At 37.4% G+C, this 22,567-nt stretch overlaps 1 protein-coding gene across 1 annotated transcript; it reads right to left on the reverse strand.

Annotated features, from left to right (window-relative positions):
* Positions 1–547: 547 nt before the first annotated feature.
* Positions 548–22,430, reverse strand: GOLT1B (golgi transport 1B). The gene is made up of 5 exons (XM_037845088.1): positions 22,273–22,430; positions 14,378–14,469; positions 12,877–13,055; positions 5,730–5,811; positions 548–3,093 (listed from the first exon to the last, which is right to left on the reverse strand). Exons 1-5 carry the CDS (start codon positions 22,295–22,297, stop codon positions 3,055–3,057), a joined length of 417 nt encoding a protein of 138 aa, XP_037701016.1. The 5' UTR covers positions 22,298–22,430; the 3' UTR covers positions 548–3,054.
* Positions 22,431–22,567: the final 137 nt, after the last annotated feature.

Here is a 22,567-nt window from a genome sequence, read left to right on the forward strand (position 1 = left end):
TGAAAATGCAAATCAATTACAAAGCTGAAGGCTCAACAGCCCTACTCACTCCTGATTGGAAGAAAAGGTTAGGATGTCTGGACCACAAATTATTCTACCACATGTATCTGTGGTATAATTGAGAGTGAGTTATTTAGAAATAAGGTTAAGCATTTATGAGTAATGTTAAAACTATGAACTCCTCATTGGCAGGTGCTGCATTTTATTCTCCTGGGTCTCCCAAACTCAGCATTTTAGTCCTCAGGAGGTCCCCAGAAAATATCAGAATAACCAAACATGAGAGTCGGATTTTTTTTTTAATAGCACAGTGCCCAAACCAAGTGACTTACTCCTTTTACACAGTTTTCAAACCTAAAAGTTTTCTTGTTTACTTGTAGTATATTTTAATTTACAATTAAATTTAAACAATTTGGAAGTGAAAGATGTGATGAGCACTTTATAAAAAAAGAAGCAAATTGCATATAAAGCTTTTTTTTTAAAAATGAAGGGGGTTATTCTGTAATGTTAAATGTTAGAATTTCATAATAAAGATACCCTCGACCATCAATTAATAGAAAAGTACCCTTTATTGAGAGGTAAGACAAGTGTATTTACAATATTCAATTGTTAGATCATATAATCTGATCTTGAGACTTTTTAAAGCAGCAGTATTTCAGGAATTACAATTTACAAGGGAAAAAGAAAAACATTCCAAATATGTTTCTGTTACAAAAAATACATTTGAACAATGACAGATACACTTAAGGCTAAGTAGTATTAGACCTTTCCCTCCATCTTTATAGAAATAAAGTATGCTTTTGTCACAGACAGAAGGTGATTTTGGAAAGGAAGAGACAATATGATGTACAGTGCTTTCTGTCAGAAGACTAGTATGTTTAAAAAGACAACTTCATCAATGGTGCTGAATAAAAAATACACAATGCTGCCAAGCAGTCCCAAACTCACATCTGATTATTAACTGGACTTCAGACTCTCAGTCTTACTAAGGACTGGGAGATTATCAAATGCTTTCCATGCTTTTGTCCAAAAGCAGTGCTTTCTGAAATAAGATTGTTGAAAAAGGGATCTCTGTCACAGTGCAAAGAACGTTTGATAGAAATTCATGTCTACAAAGGAGTTAAATAATACAGAAGTTCCATACATTAACAGATACTTTTCTTACACTAAAAAGATGGGATTATTTAGCCACTGTAAATGATATGGGTCAAAAATATGTATAACAGAGTCCTACAGGGCACCTTATGTAAATCAATACCTAATATATATATATATATTTGACACTCTCCAAGTGAGGATGAAACTACTTTTTTGAAGAACATCAGACACAACACTAAGTCTCTTATAATTCCATGAGCTACTGAGGTAGGAATCTCCATTTGTCGATGCCAATTTTCACAGATTATATCATAAGTAAAATGCCAGTACCAAAAAGACAGCAATCCACAAGACTGAACCATTAGACTATATACCAATCTTTCCTTCTTTACATGAGCAAGGCTGGGAGTTCTCTATGCATCAACAGATTTCACTTAAAAATAACATAAGTTGTAATGTTTTGTAGACATGTTTACAAATACAAACCATAAATTTCAATTATGATTTTATGCATTAAAAACCTTTGTAACTGTTAAAAAAGTAAATAGCACGATCATTAGTGGTAAATAAATAGTACTGTGGCTGTTAAACTGTGTTCCTACATCTACCACAAAAGCTGCCACCTTGGAAAACTGCTAAAGAAGAAACAACTGTTGTTTCCTACTGCTGTCAAGTAGCAACAGGAGAAAAGACAATACATCATTATTTTTAGTGTCATGTTTTTAAGAAACTGTAGCCAGTTTAATTACAGTAAAATAACTATAGCATGTGATCTAAGATATTTTCTCCAAAACTGAAGATGAAGAGTGCTCACAGGAAGCATGTCATGCGTATTAAATTTTGTTATGAAAAAGCTGAACAGGGAAAGTTCAGCTTATATGAAGTCCTGAAAAAGTCATGAACTTAACCTTTAACATTTCACGTCTTAAAGTAAGCATTACCAATAGTTATTTTAATTTATGAAAAGCAAAATAAAAAACTGCTATTAAAATTTGTAAAAAAAGGGAAAAAAGCAAGAAAGAAAAACTACACCATGATGTGGGCAGATACATTTGGTTTTGTACCACTTAGGACCTGAAATAAAAGACTATTCAATGAGACAAGCTATGTAATAGACAACTTCATGGTCAAGAGTGCTTTTTGTTAAATGCTTAGATGTAATGAATATGGACAGATACTTAGGAGTTCAAACTCCTCAGAAGTATGAGTATTTTCAGAGTATGTTGCTGACCAAAAAAGTGCTTAGTAAGCTGTAATTTAGATACAAATAAATTAAATTAGTAAAGAATGACTTTTGCATATTCCAACAAAGAATACGTAGTTCAATTTTCATCTGGCTTTAAAATATTCAGATTCATTGTTTCTCGACCTTTTGGCTAAGATCAACAGTACAATATTAAGATTCAGAAGAACAACAAAAGTTTTATTGTAACCACATTTATAAAAAAAGTAATTCATACATCAAAACTGGGTTTCCCTTGGTTTTAATATATAAAAAAGACATAATCCAATTTATCTCATGCATCACTTTCAGAGACACAGTGCAACTGGAAGTATTTTTGCCATTGTAGTGGGCATTTCTGAAAAGCAAATTTTGTGTGTGGATGCTCCTGCACTTTCAAAATAAAAAGTAAAGGGACAGGCACCACAGTTCTCTAAGGATGGCTATAGTTCACACATTGTAGGAAAAAACAATAAAAATAGCCTTCAAGAGTTTCGATAAAGGTTGTAACATTTCACCTCCTTCAGTTTGCTTGATGACTTCTTAGATCACTTGATTAGAAGCCTGTTTTCATTGCTTCCTTGCTAACTACTGTTGATACTTTGTAGGCTATACGCTTTAAACTTCTGGAAAGAGCATTACAAGCTATTTCATGTAATTTAATTTTGTGCTGAATTTTCTTCAAAGGATTTTATAAATAATACAATATTTTAAATGAGTCTTCAGTTCACTTGTTGTTATACCATATTGTTGCTTTCTCCAACTTTATCTACAAACTGTAAGGAGAAAAAAAAACAATTAAAAAAAGCCATTGGTTTTATACATTATATCAACATTTAAAATGTTGATCAAAAACTCCAGCTTTACAAGATTTGTAGAAATTTAAGGTATGACCGACAATGATTAATCTGGTATTACTCACCACCATCTTCTGACAACATAAATGTTTATAAAATCACACTTTTTTTTTTCTAAAAGTCGTTTTACATGACATATTGTACATATGAACTTCTGAGTGCAACATGAAAAATGCAACACAATGAATAAATAAATTGGATAAAATGAGGTTAACACTGCTAGCTTAACAAAAAAAATAAAAAAAAATAAAAAGCTGAAATGTCAGCCATTCATGCATTAATGAACCCAATAAGATATTTCAACTGACCATTACTGTGGATCTCTTCTGGGCCTATGTGGTCTTTGAATAAACAGATTTAACTCCATTAAGTTCAATAATTAACAACAGCTAGTGACTAAAAATACTTTAAATGTGTTTTCTGGACTTCAGACTGAAAATGGCAACAACATTAAAAATAAGATTTAATGATACAAGCATAAATTTATAATTACTGAATATAAATTTTAACACACATTAAAGTAAGTGGTTATCTACTTTGGTTACTCCACCCCAAATATAAAGCAGTTTGGCTTTCTTCAGCATTCCAGATGGTGATTCAAAGATTGAAACAAAAGTGTATAATTAGTGGAGATATTAAAAGTTATGTATCACAAGTGGTTATAATACTATCAAAATCTAGCATTCATTTAACTGCTTTTTTCATTTCACTATTCACATTTTTACTTATGCATTTGTTATAATGAAGGAATGATAGGAAACATAATCTATATACTGGGTGTCCATTTATATAAATACTAGAGAATCCTTAAAGTAAGGATATAAATAATGATTACAACTATATAACTAGAGATTTCAGTAAAGTTAACATCCTAAGTACAAACAACACTGACAACTGTGTGAGACTGGAGATTAATGTAACTGAAATCAGGACTTACCCCTATAAGCCTAGATTCCAACACCATATTATCACAAATAGATGGCTGACACATCTAAACTCAAAGATGCTCAATGTATTCATGGATTCATTAGAATTTTAAGGTGAATTTAAGAAGAGAGCAAGTATAACATTCTCTCTCCAAGGGTAACTTGAAATATCTCTAGGTTGCCTTGGCTATAAGGTTCTGATTCCAAAATTGACCTGGTGATGGAAATGGAATTAGACTTTTAGTGGCACTTATTCTTCTATGGGTAGGCCATCTTTTAGCTCTTTGAGAATTCAATAAATGCTACAGGCCTTCTCTCTAGAAAGATCTACAAAAATCTGTAAACAACTTTAGGGAGTTGATGGATTCCCTGACACCTAATTAGAACTTATGGTCTTTTAAATTTGTCTTTAAGGTCAGTTTATCCTAGTTCTTCAGAATAGACCTGGAACTACGAAATTGATGCAAGGAAGAAAAAGCACCTAGGTCAGATTTACAGCCAACAGGATTGTCCCCAGCTCAGCTGAATTCCAGATTATCCAAATTCTTTTGAAATGAAAAGGATTTAGCTTAGTTTTGAAATTAAGGATTCAGGCTAAAAGAAAGTCAGCTGGAGTTGTCTTGAAATCAGCTGATTTCCCTGAGGTCAACGAAATGCAATCATTCATTCATTCATTCAGCAAAGATGTTCTGAGTGTTTATTATGTGTCAGGCATTGTGCCAGGCACTGGGGACAGAACAATGACTAAAATATAGTCTGTCTTTGCCCTCAAGGACTTTATATATATATCACGTGTAGGCCTTTCTCTTGATGTTAAAAACAGAGGTGACTGCTATGAGAGAAATGTGCACAGGGAATGCTATAGAAGCATGGGAGTCAGGACAGCTTTTTCTGAATAAGTAATGTTAGTAAGTTGAATCCTCGAAGACCTGAGCTCTTTAAGAGGTGACAGCCTTCAAACCAGTAGTTTTGTATCAAACATTTGCTGAATGAATTTTGAATGCAGGGAAGAAACTTCACTTGTCAATTTTTAAAGTGTTCTCTTTTGCATTTATCAATGACCTGATATGACTCCCACTATTTTTTCAGGGTGGAAACTGAGGCCCACTCTGGAGAAGCAGATTTGACACTGTACAAGTTGTGGACAGAACTAGTAACAGAATCATATCATGCTTCCCTGCATGGTAATGCTTTATTTTATTGTCTTAATTCACCCCATTTGGCAATGCAGTCTGAGAAGGAAATACTTGCAAGGAATAATGTTGTCCTTTTAATGTTATTTTTCTTAAATTAGAGATCATATGAAAGTTAACTGAAAAATGCCTTGAAGCCTCAAAGAGAAAGGAAACATACTATATCAATCTGAGTAACATTTAAAATTATAGAACAATATTAAAAATGGATACAGTGAAACAAAATTTCAGGCTTAATAAGTTTAGCAATATTATTTTCTCTGCTGTTCATGAAAACCATGATCTATGTGATGCAAGCATTTATATCACAGTCAAAAACTTATCAATCATTCAATCAAATATCAATGACTTAAAATTTCTGTAAGCAAAAAGCATCAAAAATTTTGTGTTTATTTAGTGGTTTTAAAAATGTATTACTAACTACATGATTACTTACTGATCTAATTCCAGGTAAATTCAAGAGGGATCCAAGGACTGGCACTCTTCTAATAAAGCCAACTACCACAGGAAAGAAACCCCTGGGGGAAGAAAAAGAAAGGTTCTCAGAACTTTTACATTCTCTATCACCAAAACCAATCGGTAAGTAAGTGAAAAGTAAAGATCCTGTTAATATGTTGAATATTTTAGAGACTTTAAACTCAGAATTATGAGTGTTAATAATATAATCCAAAAATTTGGTAATTATTAGTAAAAACATGAGAACAGCACAATGAGGTCTAGCTATGTTGTATGCTTACGTTATCAGTTATCTGGAGAGTTGGGTGGGGTGAAACTGATCAAAACTAAAGGGCAGGAGAGAACTAGTGGGTATAACCATGAAAATAACAATGGCTATCATTTACTGGAAATTTACTAAGTGACAACACTTAGTAACACTAACAGTCATGACTGCCTAAAAGATGGATATTATTATCCTTAAATTAAGTGTCATTTTTTTGTCTAAATACAAGGCTACAGAAGTTTCACAGCCTCTAACTAGTTTAAAATTAAGACACCTCTAAATAGGAAGACTAGGAAATAGCTTATTAAAAAAATGCATAGGGAGTAAATTTTTTGTGAGTCTTAAGGGATGAAAATATAATAATGGAGAGAATTCAGGAATTAAGCTGTAAGATTCAAACAAGAATCTGCAAGAAATGAAAATATATGGAATAAAAGAAAAGTTAAATAAAAAGCAAGATTTTTTTTTTGCATTCAATGAGAACTTTTATTCCAATTATCCACAAAACAATATTATAAAATATTTTATAAAAACATTAAGTTTTAGGCCACCATCATTCATTAAAAAAAAGTATGCTAGAAAGTTTTATGCCAACTTCTATTTTTGGTAAGGGTTAAGTTCCATATTATGAGACTGAAGAAAACAAGCAGCTGAAAAAAAATCTTCAAATGTACAAAGTTGTTTCTTATTCTTGACAAATTAAAAATACATAACCATTTAAACTGAATACACCTTAAGTTAAAAGAGTTTTATTTCCTTATTATACAATTGTTATTACAAGGAACTGCTCCACTCAGTTAAAACCCTAATGAGAGAGGCGGGGCAAGATGGCAGACTGGTGAGCTGTATGTTTTAGTTACTCCTCCAGGAAAATAGGTAGAAAGCCAGGAACTGCGTGGACTGGACACCACAGAGCAATCTGACTTTGGGCATACTTCATACAACACTCATGAAAACGTGGAACTGCTGAGATCAGCGAAATCTGTAAGTTTTTGCGGCCAGGGGACCCGCGCCCCTCCCTGCCAGGCTCAGTCCCGTGGGAGGAGGGGCTGTCAGCTCCAGGAAGGAGAAGGGAGAACTGCAGTGGCAGCCCTTATCGGAATCTCATTCTACTGATCCAAACTCCAACCATAGATAGACTGAGACCAGACACCAGAGAATCTGAGAGCAGCCAGCCCAGCAGAGAGGAGACAGGCATAGAGAAAAAAAAAAACAACACGAAAAACTCCAAAATAAAAGCGGAGGATTTTTGGAGTTCTGGTGAACACAGAAAGGGGAAGGGCCCTGAGGCGCATATGCAAATCCCGAAGAAAAGCTGATCTCTCTGCCCTGTGGACCTTTCCTTAATGGCCCTGGTTGCTTTGTCTCTTAGCATTTCAATAACCCATTAGATCTCTGAGGAGGGCCCTTTTTTTTTTTTTTTTTTTTTTTTTTTAATCCTTTTTTCTTTTTCTAAAACAATTACTCTAAGAAGCCCAATACAGAAAGCTTCAAAGACTTGCAATTTGGGCAGGTCAAGTCAAGAGCAGAACTAGGAGAGCTCTGAGACAAAACGCAATAATCCAGTGGCTGAGAAAATTCACTAAACACCACAACTTCCCAAGAAAAGGGGGGTGTCCGCTCACAGCCATCATCCTGGTGGACAGGAAACACTCCTGCCCATCGCCAGCCCCATAGCCCAGAACTGCCCCAGACAACCCAGTGTGACAGAAGTTCTTCAAATAACAGGCACACACCACAAAACTGGGCGTGGACATTAGCCTTCCCTGCAACCTCAGCTGATTGTCCCAGAGTTGGGAAGGTAGAGCAGTGTGAATTAACAAAGCCCCATTCAGCCATCATTTCAGCAGACTGGGAGCCTCCCTACACAGCCCAGCAGCCCAGAACTGCCCTGGGGGGACGGCACTCACCTGTGACACAGCACAGTCATCCCTCAACAGAGGACCCGGGGTGCATGGCCTGGAAGAGGGGCCCACTTGCAAGTCTCAGGAGCCATACGCCAATACCAAGGACTTGTGGGTCAGTGGCAGAGACAAACTGTGGCAGGACTGAACTGAAGGATTAGACTATTGCAGCAGCTTTAAAACTCTAGGATCACCAGGGAGATTTGATTGTTAGAGCCACCCCCCCCCCACCTGACTGCCCAGAAACACGCCCCATATACAGGGCAGGCAACACCAACTACACACGCAAGCTTGGTACACCAATTGGACCCCACAAGACTCACTCCCCCACTCACCAAAAAGGCTAAGCAGGGGAGAACTGGCTTGTGGAGAACAGGTGGCTCGTGGACGCCACCTGCTGGTTAGTTAGAGAAAGTGTACTCCACGAAGCTGTAGATCTGATAAATTAGAGATAAGGACTTCAATTGGTCTACAAATCCTAAAAGAACCCTATCAAGTTCAGCAAATGCCACGAGGCCAAAAACAACAGAAAATTATAAAGCATATGAAAAAACCAGACGATATGGAAAACCCAAGCCCAAGCACCCAAATCAAAAGCTCAGAAGAGACACAGCACCTAGAGCAGCTACTCAAAGAACTAAAGATGAACAATGAGACCATAGTACGGGAGACAAAGGAAATCAAGAAGACCCTAGAAGAGCATAAAGAAGACATTGCAAGACTAAATAAAAAAATGGATGATCTAATGGAAATTAAAGAAACTGTTGACCAAATTAAAAAGATTCTGGACACTCATAGTACAAGACTAGAGGAAGTTGAACAATGAATCAGTGACCTCAAAGATGACAGAATGGAAAATGAAAGCATAAAAGAAAGAATGGGGAAAAAAATTGAAAAAATCGAAATGGACCTCGGGGATATGATAGATAATATGAAACGTCCAAATATAAGACTCATTGGTGTCCCACAAGGGGAAGAAAAGGGTAAAGGGCTAGGAAGAGTATTCAAAGAAATTGTTGGGGAAAACTTCCCAAATCCTCTAAACAACATAAATACACAAATCATAAATGCTCAGCGAACCCCAAATAGAATAAATCCAAATAAACCCACTCCGAGACATATTCTGATCACACTGTCAAACACAGAAGAGAAGGAGCAAGTTCTGAAAGCACCAAGAGAAAAGCAATTCACCACATACAAAAGAAACAGCATAAGACTAAGTAGTGACTACTCAGCAGCCACCACGGAGGCAAGAAGGCAGTGGCACGATATATTTAAAATTCTGAGTGAGAAAAATTTCCAGCCAAGAATACTTTATCCAGCAAAGCTCTCCTTCAAATTTGAGGGAGTTTTATGGTACTGTCTTTTATATTGGGATCTTTGATCCATTTTGAGTTAATTTTTGTGTAGGGTGTGAGGTAGGGGTCCTCTTTCATTCTTTTGGATATGGATATCCAACTCTCCCAGCCCCATTTGTTGAAAAGACCATTATGACTCAGTTCTGTGACTTTGGGGGCCTTATCAAAGATCAGTCGGCCATAGATCTGAGGGTCTATCTCCGAATTCTCAATTCGATTCCATTGATCTATATGTCTATCTTTGTGCCAGTACCATGATGTTTTGGCAACTGTGGCTTTATAATAAGCTTCAAAGTCAGGGAGTGTAAGTCCTCCCACTTCGTTTTTCTTTTTTAGAGTGTCTTTAGCAATTCGAGGCATCTTCCCTTTCCAAATAAATTTGATAACTAGCTTTTCCAAGTCTGCAAAGTAGGTTGTTGGAATTTTGATTGGGATTGCATTGAATCTGTAGATGAGTTTGGGTAGAATTGACATCTTAATGACATTTAGTCTTCCTATCCATGAACATGGAATATTTTTCCATCTTTTAAGGACCCCTTCTATTTCTTTCGGTAGAGTTATGTAGTTTTCTTTGTATAGGTCTTTTACATCTTTGGTTAAGTTTATTCCTAGGTACTTGATTTTTTTAGTTGCTATTGAAACTGCCTTCTTGCCTCCGTGGTGGCTGCTGAGTAGTCACTACTTAGTCTTATGCTGTTTCTTTTGTATGTGGTGAATTGCTTTTCTCTTGGTGCTTTCAGAACTTGCTCCTTCTCTTCTGTGTTTGACAGTGTGATCAGAATATGTCTCGGAGTGGGTTTATTTGGATTTATTCTATTTGGAGTTCGCTGGGCATTTATGCTTTGTGTATTTATATTGTGTAGAAGGTTGAGGAAGTTCTCCCCAATAGTTTCTTTGAATACTCTTCCTAGCCCTTTACCCTTCTCTTCCCCTTCTGGGACACCAATGAGTCTTAAATTTGGAAGTTTTATTTTATCTATCGTATCCTTGAGATCCATTTCGATTTTTTTGATTTTTTTCTCCATTCTTTTCTTTGTTCTTTCATTTTCTGTTCTGTGGACTTCTAGGACACTGAGATGTTATTCACCTTCCTCTAGTCTTGTACTGTGAATATCCAGAGTCTTTTTAATTTGGCCAACAGTTTCTTTTATTTCCATAAGATCTTCTACTTTTTTTTATTTACTCTTGCAATGTCTTCTTTATGCTCTTCTAGAGTCTTCTTTATGGTTCTTATATCCTGGGCCATGGTCTTCTTGATGTCCTTTAAATCCTTTCCCATGTTTTCGTTCCTCGATTGTAGCTCTTTGATTAATTGTGTGAGGTAGAGTGTTTCTTCTGAAATCTTGATTTGTGTGTTTGGAGTTGGATTCTCCATATCGTCTGGTTTTATTATATGCATTAAGATTTTCTGTTGTTTTTGGCCTCTTGGCATTTGTTTTGCTTGATAGCGTTCTTTCAAGTTGTTACAAAAAAAAGGATATTGATCTAATTTTTCAGAGACATAGTTTGGTGATGTACGCTTTCTCTAACTAACCAGCAGATGGCGTCTGTGAGTCACCTATATCCCTCAAGTCAGTTCACAACCTTGTTCCCGCAGTGTGTGGGGAAATGATTCTTGTGGGTTCAGTTGGAGAACTCAGTTTGGGTGTGTTGCTGGAGCCGTCTGCCCTGAATGTGGGGCGTGTGTATGGGTGGCCAGGGAGGAAGGGCAGTTCTAATGTTCAAATCCCCCTGGTTCCAGGAGATTCCAGGCCGCCGCAACAGTCTAAGCCTTCATTTCAGTTCAGCCCCAGACCCTCTCTCTCACTGCTCTACAAACCACCAGACTTGGCGTAGTGCCCCTGGGTTCTCTGAGCAGGTCCCCCTTCCCAGCCGCGATCCTCCAGGAGCTCAGCCGAGGGAATGCCGTGCTACGTCACTAGTGCGCGCCGTCCCTCAAGGGAAGCCGTGGGCTGCCGGGCCGTGCCGCGGCGCGCTCTCAGTTCGTTTCAGAGTGCAGAATGTCTGAGGCTGTCTTTACTGCAATGCCTTGTGGGCTGAGAACAGCTGAGGTTTTCTCCACAGAGGGAGAGAGAGGGACAGAAAAACTCCCAGGTGCACCCATCAGCCAGAGATAGCACCCGATCCTCTGGGCTCCCCATCCTGAGACAGATATGTCCCCTGATTCTCCCGAGATCAGTCGTCACCAAAAGCCTCTGTCTGCTTGTTGAGGATTAACTGTCTGTATTGAGCAGTTAATATTAAAACCTCACTTGGAGCTGGGCTGAGAGAGTGCATGGCGTGGCTTCCATGATGGAGGGGCTCTCGGCTCTAGGCTCTCTGCTCTCAGCACGGGTCCGCAGTTTTACTTACAGATTTTATGCTGTGATCTTGGGCATTCCTCCCAATTCAGGTTGGTGGATGATGAGTGGGCAGTCACGTTTGTCTCCCCGCTGTTATTCCAGGTTATTTACTGGTTTTTTGTTCATTTATGCATTGTTCTGGGGGAGACTAAGTCTTCCACTTCTCTCTATGCCGCCATCTTCCCCAAATCAAAGTATACTACTTTTAACAAGCCGTTCTAAGAACTATTGTAATCTGGTCTCCGAAACTTTCTTTTCGGTCTCATCTCCAACCATTTCTTCCATTCATCTCAGAGTCCTGCTGCATCAGACTATTCACTCTTCACAGAACAAGCGATGTACTTTCATGACCCCATACTTCGTTGTTCATCTATTCCTTCTGTCTAGTTAACTGTCCTTCCCTCTCTCATTTATAGGATGAATTCTGACCTATCCCTCAAGGCCCAGTTTATCAGCTAAACATTTCTTACCTAACCCTGGATTTAATTTCTTCCTTAATTATTTTCTTGTAATATTTTGAATATACCTCTCTAATAGCATTATGACTATATCCTACTGTATAGGATATAGACATGTATATTTTTACATGTCTATTTCCATATTAGAAATTAGAGATTTCCTAAAGCAAATTTGGAACTTAATTCATTTTTATGTCTCCCATGGGTGATACAATGCCTGGGAAACAGAAGGCACAGAATATACATTTTATGAAGAAATAATTAATACCAACCTTACTTAAAGGCATTTTCTCACATTGCATACTATTGTTTACTTACTTGTTAATGGAATTTGCAAAACATTAACTGATTAAAATCCCACATGCGTGTAAACAAGAAATTTCTAGTGGTATAAGCATTGACTGAATTACCATCAAGTGCCAATATCTGTGAAGTATCAAGTTTTATGTATCAAAATGCTGTATCTATCCATCTATGTATTTTTCAATAACTGTTCAGTTGATTAAAGTATCAGACATAAAGATAATGCCTTAAAATGCCAATAAAATAAATTTTATGTTATTACAAGTACTTTACAAGATTACTTGTGTCCTTACTTAAGCAATCATCTACATTTGATAAATATTTTTATAGTTGACTGAATGGTCTAGAGCTGTAATAAATAATTCAATCTAAATAAAAATTCTTTTAAGAACATGATTGCCTCCTTACTTGTGCCATGTAAATATATGGGTCTTCGTAAAAATAATCTGACATTCTGGTATACCAGAAAAGAAAATACAATAAAATGATTGCCTTACCTGAACAAGAGAAAGAATCCATAAATTTCAAAGATCATGCCTATCAAAGGCCAACCAATAAGGACTACAAATACACCACCCAGGAAAAATCCTGTAGCTTTCATTTTATGTTTTTGGAAGAAGAATCTGAATGTTCTTTCTAAACCAATAACAAAAGCCAAGCCAGCCACAAATAAAACCTAGAAAAAAAAAACAACGCAACATTGAAAAAGTAGTTAAGCACAATGCATACATTTAAAAAGTAGGGTCAAAGCTAAATCTAATAAAAAAGAAGCTCATTTGTTTGGCTTTTAATATGGACAAGTAGCCAGGGAGAGAACTACAATGCACAATCAAGAAGCAGAACCAAGAAGGGGGTTAAGAGCTGTTCTACTCTTCTCATTCCTCTTCTAACTTGATTAAGCGGACAAAAAGAGGAACAAAGAAAAATTAGACGTTACCAAGGGCATCTGTATCTGCAGTTTTCCCAGTTTTAGCTGGATGGGGTTGGCTTAATCAAGCAGATAAGGCATGACAAACAGGGAATCCATACTTAAATATGTCACCGGAAGGTAACCCTGGTTCTGAAATATTCATCAAGGACTACAGGAGTTCCTTTGAATGGGAAAGATACTGACATGGCCAAGTTGAAAGAAGAAACCATGCAAGTCCAGGAAAGATTATAATTTGATTAATTCCAGAACATCTGGTGGCAGTGGAAATAAAAATATGAGCATGTGTCTCTCAAACAGACATATGGTATGTTTCAGATAGTGTACAAGAAACGGTGATCTATAAAAACTTGCTTTTTCCCATGTTTTATTCCCAAGTACTTTCCTCCCTTATTAACTTTCTTTAACAAAAAATATTTCATATGAATATACATTAAGCCTAATGGTTAAGTTTCACATTTTGAGATACCAATTTTGTTTGCATTACGATACAACATTAACTTTGAACAACAATTTTGTTACCCTTTATCTTTTCCTATTTCTAACTAAAAGTCCAATGGTAATATATACTTCAAAAGCTATTTAATCATCTGTCAATAACTTTCCAGTGCCCTCTTAGAAGTGCACAAACTCCACACATGAAAATATAGTACACATTCCAAACAAACAACAGGCAAGTCAACTATTAATATAGGTATATTTTTAAAAGGTTTTAAAACTTTTATTTTTTGTTGCTGAATGAAATTTGAACAGATTTGCCAAGAGATTGGGCTATCAAGTCATCTACTTTAAACTCCTATTCAGAGGCAGCCTTCCTTTAATTTATTGTAAATTACAAATCAAACACTTAACAGAGAAGTTCTGGGGTTAGAAAATCTCATTAAGTGTTTGCCTTTTATTTAAACAGAAAGCTGACAGGTTTCATTCCTGATGGAAATAAAGAATGTAATGGGAATTTTATATATGCTTAATAGTGAATTATTTCTCCCAAATCTAACAGTAGGTAATAATTCATTTGAAATTAAAATTTCTTTATAAACTTAGTTAAAATACTTATTTTAAGAACTCACATTTCCAATAGCCAGTAGTGCTTTGTCAAAAAAGAGAATCATTCCAAAGAACAGGAAAAACACTCCAAATCCTGTTAATCCCATTCCAATTTCTGCAATATAAATTGTATGGTTACGGGTAGAGAAAAATTAAAGTCACATTAAGATCCCTGTAAGCTAAGTAAGAAAATTTATCATATATATTTTTGTTTGACATAAAGTAAAGTCCCCAACACTTTAGGTTAACTTCATAATGACATTCATTAAGAAATTTAACAAATTAAATTAACATCAGCAAATTACCTCAAAATTTAAAATAAGAATTTAAATTTTTAATCCTTATACAGAAGAAAGAATACTTCTCACAAACATTTCCATAATAGAAAAGAGATAAGAATCAGTATTCTAAACCTTTGGTTATCCCCTCATCCCGCAATGCCCCACCCAGAACCCCTGACAGCAGACATAAATATATGGGCTTCCTTTAACTCTTTATCAGTTTATCTCCTTTTACATTCTAAGATTATTATTCACATGTACAGTATCTACAGTTCCTTCTCTTACTTCTTAAAATTAATTTCTTTTTTAACCCATCTGAAATGCTGTAATAGGTCAGCACAACATAATTCACTCAATTAGATAACCGCTTCTCACAGCAGCAACAAAAAATATTGAGAATCATGGTGCTGTCTCCTGAAAAGTTAATCTTCAGAAGGTTAGGCATCACTTTTAACATCTCCTTGATGGTTTATTATGGATTTAACTTCCACAAATTTATCTAAATTTTGAATCCATTTATATATTTAGTCTAATGAGTCCTAAAATCACCTGTCTGAAGTTTCAAAGAACACTATTAATATTAATGTTAATATTTCGGGTTAATAATTTGGTTAATATTTTTACTCATTCATTCAAAAACAAAGAATTGTTGGTAAACTACTAAAGGCCAGGAACTGTTTTAGGTACTGAGTATAAAGTGGTGGATGAACCATAAGCTTTGGAATCTATGTTCACCTTGTCTATAAAATTAATTTTATTGACTTTTATTGACTTCATTCTCCAGTCCTTATTTTTTTTAGTTTGAAGAGTTTTAACTGTTATAAAGCACAATTCACTGAGTGACCGCCTTGATTATTTTAGTTTTGTTTTCAGGAAATAACCCACCAATTCTTAAATTACCTAGAAACACTTTTTTTGCATAAGATATTGAGTCAGAGCAAAGGCCACTCTATGGAAACACACTAATCCACTACTATTAATTTCTGATCTGTTACTTAACTTTTTTTACCTTGGCTCCAGAAGGTTAATATCTAGGTTGCAACTATTTAAAAAATATCTGTAGCCATACAAAATGTTCTGTTAACTTGAAAATCTCTATCAACTTGAACTTTTTCTACATCCCTCTCTCCCCAATTTCTAAAGAATTACTGCCTTCCATTCTAGCCATTCCTTTCTTCCAAATTTACCCTACAATAATTCAGGTAGCTGCCTATATAATATACCAGTAAACGTATTTCACAGCACAAAATTCCTATGCAAATTTCAGGCTGGCATGTTCATGTTTTAATGCCTTAAGATAATTTACCAAAATAACTATTCAAGTGCCAGACATAATTTACTGGAGGAAAAGATGGACAAAAGACAAGTAAAATGCCAGTAAATAACTATTACATATTTAGTTAGGTTAGGGTTTAATCACTGGCACCTGAGTTATTTGGATATGTTTGATTTCTGTCTTTACACCAATTATCCTAATGATTACATAGAAATTTTGAGATGTATGTACATCAGAAAGAAAATGATATGGACATATACCTATTATGTCTTGAGAAGTTACCATAATTAGACATTACAAGGTGTTTTACATATATAACTTAATCCTTCCAATATGCCTTTCAAAGTAGACATCATTATATCATTTGAGAAATGGAAAAAATTGAGGTTTAGGGAGGTGAACTAATTTTCCAAAAGTCACATTTCTGGTTAGGCATTTGAACCCAGGTCTGTCTTAATCCAAAGTCCATGCACTTATTCATTAGGTCGTATTGCTCCCCACAGGATCTTTTTATTTTCTCTAGGATTAAATATGGTTGTTTTAATGAAACTTAAGGATATCAGAGTACACTGAACTTCTGGGGGAAGATGCCTCTTTAGGTAACTCAAGTTTAACTTTATCAGTTCATTACCAAATATAACCAAGTAGATACCAGTAGACCTATTAAAAATTGACTGCAGTGTTAAAGGATAATGTCTGAATACGTTTTTACATTTAATGAAGTGCCTTTATAAATATTTTATAATTCCTTTAACAAAATTGTGAGATAAAAAATAGCACCACCCCATGTTCCATATGAGTAACCAAAGAATTAGAGAGCTTAAGTAACTTGCCTTGGTCACAGAATCAGCAAAAGTGTGTGTATATGTTTGTGTGTGTGTGTGTGGGGGAGGGTGCGTGATGGTGGTGTCGGTGTAGAGTCAGGCTAGAATTCAAATCCAGTCTGGCTCTAGAGCCAATGGTCTTACGACTATAACATGGTGTTTTTGTTTGTTAAGCTGCTCAAAAGCAGATACCACGAAATGCATTGGCTTTAACTATGGGAATTTATTTGCTTACAAGCTTACAGTCTGGGAGCCATGAAAATGTCCAAATCTAGGCATTGTCAAGATGATGCTTTCTTCCTGAAGACCAGCCAGCAGTGATCCTGGACTCATCTGTCACATGGCAAAGCATATGGTGGTGTCTACTGGTTTCTCCCTTCTCTTTCGGGCTGTCTTGCTTTTAGCTTCTTATTCCTGTGGCTTTCTCTCTCTTTGTTTGAATTTCATTCTCTTATAAAGGACTCCAGTAAGAGGACTAAGATGCCTCCCACCCCCACCCCTAGCTGTGCCTTAACTGAAATAATGTAATCAGAAGGTCCTACTTACAGTAGGTTTCCATCACAGGAATAGATTAGCTTTAAGAAAGTGATTTTCTGGGGTACATATGGTTTCAAACCACCACACCCTACTCTCTGGACCCCCAAGACATGTTCTTTCCATATGCAAAATACATTCCTCCTATCACAATATCCCAAAAACTTTAAACCATTTCATTAACAATACTAAGTGCAAAGCCTCATCAAAATTGGTTATAGGTGTGGTCTGTCTTGGGGCACTGGTCCTCCCTCTGTAGACCAGTGAAGCCTAGCCAACAAGTTAGCAGCTTCTGATATACAAAGAAGGGACAGTCATAGGATAAACATTTCCATTTCCATAGGGAGAAATTGGAAGGAAATCCCAGATCACAGTTCCCAAACATTTCAAAACTCTGCAAGACATATTTGATTAGACCTCAAGGTCTGAGAGTAATCTATAGAGGATGCTTTGTCTTCCAGGCCTGAAGGAGCAGCAGCCCCACTCTTTCCAAGTGCTTGTGCAGGGGCCATGCTCTCCCCAAATACTGAGGTGAAGGCTCCAACATCTTCGAGCATTGGGTTGATGGCCAGGCTCTCAGCTCCACGCTCGTCAAGCACTGGGGTGGCAGCCAGACTCCAGGCTCCACCTCATCAAGCATCAGGGTTGGTGGCCAGACTCTAGGCTCCACCGTCCTCAAGTATGGATGGCAGCCAAATTCTCCACAATCCCCCAGGCATGTGAGAACACTGGGGTGGTAATACTCTTCCTGAACAATGGGGTGGAAGGCCCCCCCTCTCGAAGCTCTGAGGCATATTCACCCTTTCCGTGTACAGGGGTGGGTCCGCTCTCTTGGCTCAAGATGTCTTTGATTCAGACCTCAGCTTCCACGGTTCTGCCTTTGAAGTCATTTTTCCTTCAATCAGTCCTTTTCCTGTCCCTTTTAGTCCAGGCTGGCAGTGGTTCCGTTCGTATAGATGTTGCAAAAAAAACCTTGGTTTCACATGCAGCACCCAGGAGCCCAAACCATTAAACAAAAGAACTTTTCACAGATCCTTTCTGGAAAACTGTATCTCTAATCCTGCCTTGCACTGAAATGGCTTATTGGTTCCATGTTCAGTTAAACTTTTGCATGAAGCACTATTCTCGGGGGACTTGCTTTCCGGAAGCCCAGAATTTCCCAGACCATCAATTTCTGGTTTCTTTGTGTCCAGGAGTTTATTTCTCAGCTTATCCCTTTCTCTCACATTTTACTATAAGATGCAAGGAGAAAGTAGGGAGCACTTTACACACTCAGTTTGGAAATGTCCTCAGCAAAGCCTGTCACTTTCAAATTCTGCCTTCCATCCGACATCAGAACTCAATATTGTTAAGTTCTTTGCCACTTGAAAACAAGGATCAACTTTGTTCCAGTTTGTAGTGACACTTTCATCGTTTCTAAGGCCTCATCGGAATTACCTTTAGCATCCATATTTCTACCAACAGTCTCTTCAAAGCAATCTAGGCCTTTTCTATCAAGCACCTCACAATTCTTCCTGCTTCTACTCATTACCCAGTTACAAAACCTTTTAAACATTCTTCCTACTTGCAATAGTAGTACTTCACTCTTCTGGTACCAAAATCTGTTTTAGTTTCCTAAGCTGCTCAAAGCAGGTACCATAAAATGGTTTGGCTTTTAACAAACAATAGTTGGTAAGTTTACAGTTTTGAAGCCATGCAAATGTCCAAATCTAGGCATCAAGGAGATGACTTCTCGGATTTCTTCCTGAATTCCAGCTGCCAGCGATCCCGGACTCCTCTGTCAAATGGCAAGGTACATGGTGGTATCTGCTGGTCTCTCCCTTCTCTTCTGGGTTTCCTTGCTTACAACTTCTTGCTCCGGTGGCTTTCTCTCTCTTTGTTTGAATTTCATTCTCTTATAAAGGACTCCAGCAAGAGGATTAAGACCCACCCTGGGCCACACCTTAACTGAAATAACCTAATCAAAAGGTCCTACTTACAATAGGTTTACACCCATAGGAATGGCTTTAAGAACATGATGTTCTGGGGTACATACAGTTCCAAATCATCACACATGGGAACTAAAACATTTTTACTACTTTATCCTATGTAGTCCAGCAGGGGAAAATCTTCTGCAACATCTTTGCCAAAACTGGCACTGCTGTGTGGTTGCCAAGTATTGTCCCACTCTAAAGAGGTCAAAGGAGATTCAAACTGGCCTCGATGCCTTTTTCTCATCTCCAGATTATCTTCTTCCCTATACTTATTCATCATAAGCACTGTTTTATCAAAAGCCCTACAATAGAGCTGCCTCGGTCCACCAGAATCATAAACAGTAAAATAAATTTATCTTTCTCAAGTGCATTAGCAAACTTTCATTCCTTCTGCCCACAAGGTGTTTTTAGAAAGAGTTCATCTAATAAAAGCAATCTAATTAAACTAATTTTTCTAATTTAAAATCTCATTGTGGACATTATTTATAAAGAAACATAAGCATAATCCCATCACCAATGGCCATCACTGTTAGTATTTTTGCATCTTATTTAGAATTTTTTTTTTTTTTTGGTAGCATTGTCCTTTCTGTCTGTGCCCTTTTAAAATTAGTAGACATCATAAAAAAGAATTCTTTTTAACTCAACTGACTACAGAAGAATCTCAGGCAATGTGACATAATGAAGTGAAGACCTTCAGCAGCTGGGAACCCCTTCCTGTTAATGTGCCCTTCAATAAATCTCTTCTCTGAGGGGTTAGATATGCTATTATAGAATCCCTTAAAATAATCATGTATTGCTATTTGCTCTCTACTCTGATCAGTGCTAGGTCACCCTTTCCAAGAATCAGAATCCCAGAATTATCTTGGCAAATCACTTTTGAATGATGGCCAATCCCTGCAGCTAAACACACAGAAACAAACATAATCTGAAATCCAAAGAGATCACTAATCATTTTATGTTTTAATTCACTGTCCCACCTAAAACACCTGGCAAGTGAACAAAGAGTAAAATTTCATCTTCCCACCAATTCAATATTGAGAGTATTTCTTATTCTGCCTATAGTCCAACACCACACCATTGTTCTGGTTCTTGGAAGGATGTAAATCAGGCACTCAACCCTGTAAGTCTTTAACAGAAGAGACTCTTTATACACAGGATAGGTAATTCACAATTTTATATTAATAATATCAGATAGGACGAATAATAATACTTTACAGTTAGATGGGAAAACTATGTAGATATTAAGTACTTGCTCTGAGTAAGTAAGGGATTAGAAATACATTCTAGCAATTTATATATAAAACTCTGCTAATGTCCTTGTACAATGCAATCTTAACTTTGGGTTTCAATCAAGAAGAACAGAGCACTGTGTACCATACGGACTATAGACTCTGAATAACCCACAGAAACCCTCAAAAGAAAAAAAAAATCAATGTATAATACATAGTAATCCAATAGGATAAATATCTACTGTTGAAACTTTTTGCTATAGAAGAATTTTATCACTCTTGGATCTCAATGTTTATATCAAGTTTTCTTAGATACCCATGTGGTACAATGAAAAGAACAAAGGTTTTTGGGCCAGCAGACCTGAGATTGTCTTATTTCTGTCACTTTCCTTATGACCACTCAATGAATCTTTTTGCATTGCATTTAATTTGTAAAAAGGATATACTCCTATACTCCTCTCTGCCTCAGAGGGTTCTTAAAAGAAAAAAGTGTAACGACCTATATGAAAGTACGTGGTAAACTGAAAGACGATACCTTAATTCATTTGCTTGCTTTTTTAACAGCAGACCCCCCCCCCAAAAAAAATAAAACACAAAAAAACAAGCCTGTACATATCTATTTTTTTTCTCTGATAAAAGAGATGAAGTCAATAGAGTTACTTAAATGGGCACTTAATTGGGGAGGAAGCTACAAACTGTAGACTCAGTTCAACCTAAGGAGGGAGGGGAGCCTGGTGTGCCAAAGGAGCCTCACAGTGTGTTGCAGGAGACCTTAAGAATCCTTGCTAAGTGCAAGTCTGCCATGGCTTGAATCTAAATCTTAAGAATCCACTTTAAAATAGGGCATTTTAAATTAAGTTCTATTTTCAGTGCAATAGACTTTCTTGAAATCTTGAAAACCTGAGTTAACTTGAATAAGAAAAGTGAAGCAAAAGAGACTTATCACCATCAAAAGATAAGGAAGTTCAGGGCTTGACCAGATATGTAAATAACAGATTTATTAAGATTGACAAGAAGGGGTAGAAAATTGGAAATGTTATACTAAAAGAAAACGATGCTAACTTTAGAGATGAAATTAGGCCTGGACAACTCTGTAGCAGGCAGAGAGAGGATGCTCAAATAATAAAACATGCCATAAAATACAATATAGAACATTAATGAATGAAATCCTTTAACTGAACACAAAGTGGCTTTTCATTACTGTTGAATCGCTAGCGGGTAGAAAAGTGAAGTAGTTTCAAAAGGGATTTTTAGAAGCTTGCTTCAAGTAGTGGCAAAGGCGAATATTCAAAATATTTAAGTGTAAGCACATTTTAAAAACAGCCACAACAGGTGACATTTAAATTACCGCTTCCCAAACAACCAGCCAGTGACTTGTAAAGGACCCTGACTATGTCATGTGCAGAAAGGTCCTCAATAGTAGGCTGCCGGCCCCGCGCATCAAACTTTCTGTTGTGCAGCATCCAGGAACAAAGTGCCCATCTCACCCCGGGAGAGCGCGCGGCTCGACCCTGAAGTGAGACCGACGATCAGCTGAAGTTCCCACTTCCCAGCTCGGGCGCATCCCCCGACCCCACCCTTTTCTCCTCCCAGGCCAGGTCGGCAACTGCAAGTTCGGCCCCTTCCTTTCAAGGCAGCCCTCCACGTCCCGGCAGCTCTCGCCGAGTCTCGCAGGCCGCCCCCCCCAACGCGGAGCTTCTTTCATTGCACCCGAAGAGGGGCGGGCAAGCGAGACCGAGCCCCAGCAAGGTGTGTGTGGGGCTCAAGGAGGGGCAGGCAAGACCCCGAAGCAGGTACTTACTCTGGGTGTCCGTTAAGGAGATCATGGCTGCAGTGGTGAGAACAACGGCGGTAGCAGATGCGGCGGCGGCACCTCAGGACGCCCAGGGTGTGAAGCTGAATCTGTAGAAATGCAGCCGGGAAGCAGCCCAGGCGAGAGCCGCCACGTCTTCCGGAAACACGCAGCCACCCTCACCCCAGCTCCAAAACCGCTTCTCACTGGCTAAACCCGCTCTAAATATCAACCAATAGCCGGTGGTCTTGTTCGGTGACACTCACGGCGGCTACACCTTTGGACCAATTAGAGAAAGGTATTA

Source organism: Choloepus didactylus, chromosome 8, assembly GCF_015220235.1.
Source record: "Choloepus didactylus isolate mChoDid1 chromosome 8, mChoDid1.pri, whole genome shotgun sequence".
NCBI lineage: Eukaryota > Metazoa > Chordata > Mammalia > Pilosa > Megalonychidae > Choloepus > Choloepus didactylus.

What these genes read in the sequence shown, in the direction of transcription:
- GOLT1B (XM_037845088.1), bottom strand. Translation starts at nt 22,297, where the DNA reads ATGATCTCCTTAACGGACACCCAGA. An exon ending in CTCCTTAACGGACACCCAGA is followed by an intron (nt 14,470 to 22,272) that starts GTAAGTACCTGC and finishes TTTATATTGCAG; the next exon opens with AAATTGGAATGGGATTAACA. An exon ending in ATTTACCTGGAATTAGATCA is followed by an intron (nt 3,094 to 5,729) that starts GTAAGTAATCAT and finishes TTCTCCTTACAG; the next exon opens with TTTGTAGATAAAGTTGGAGA.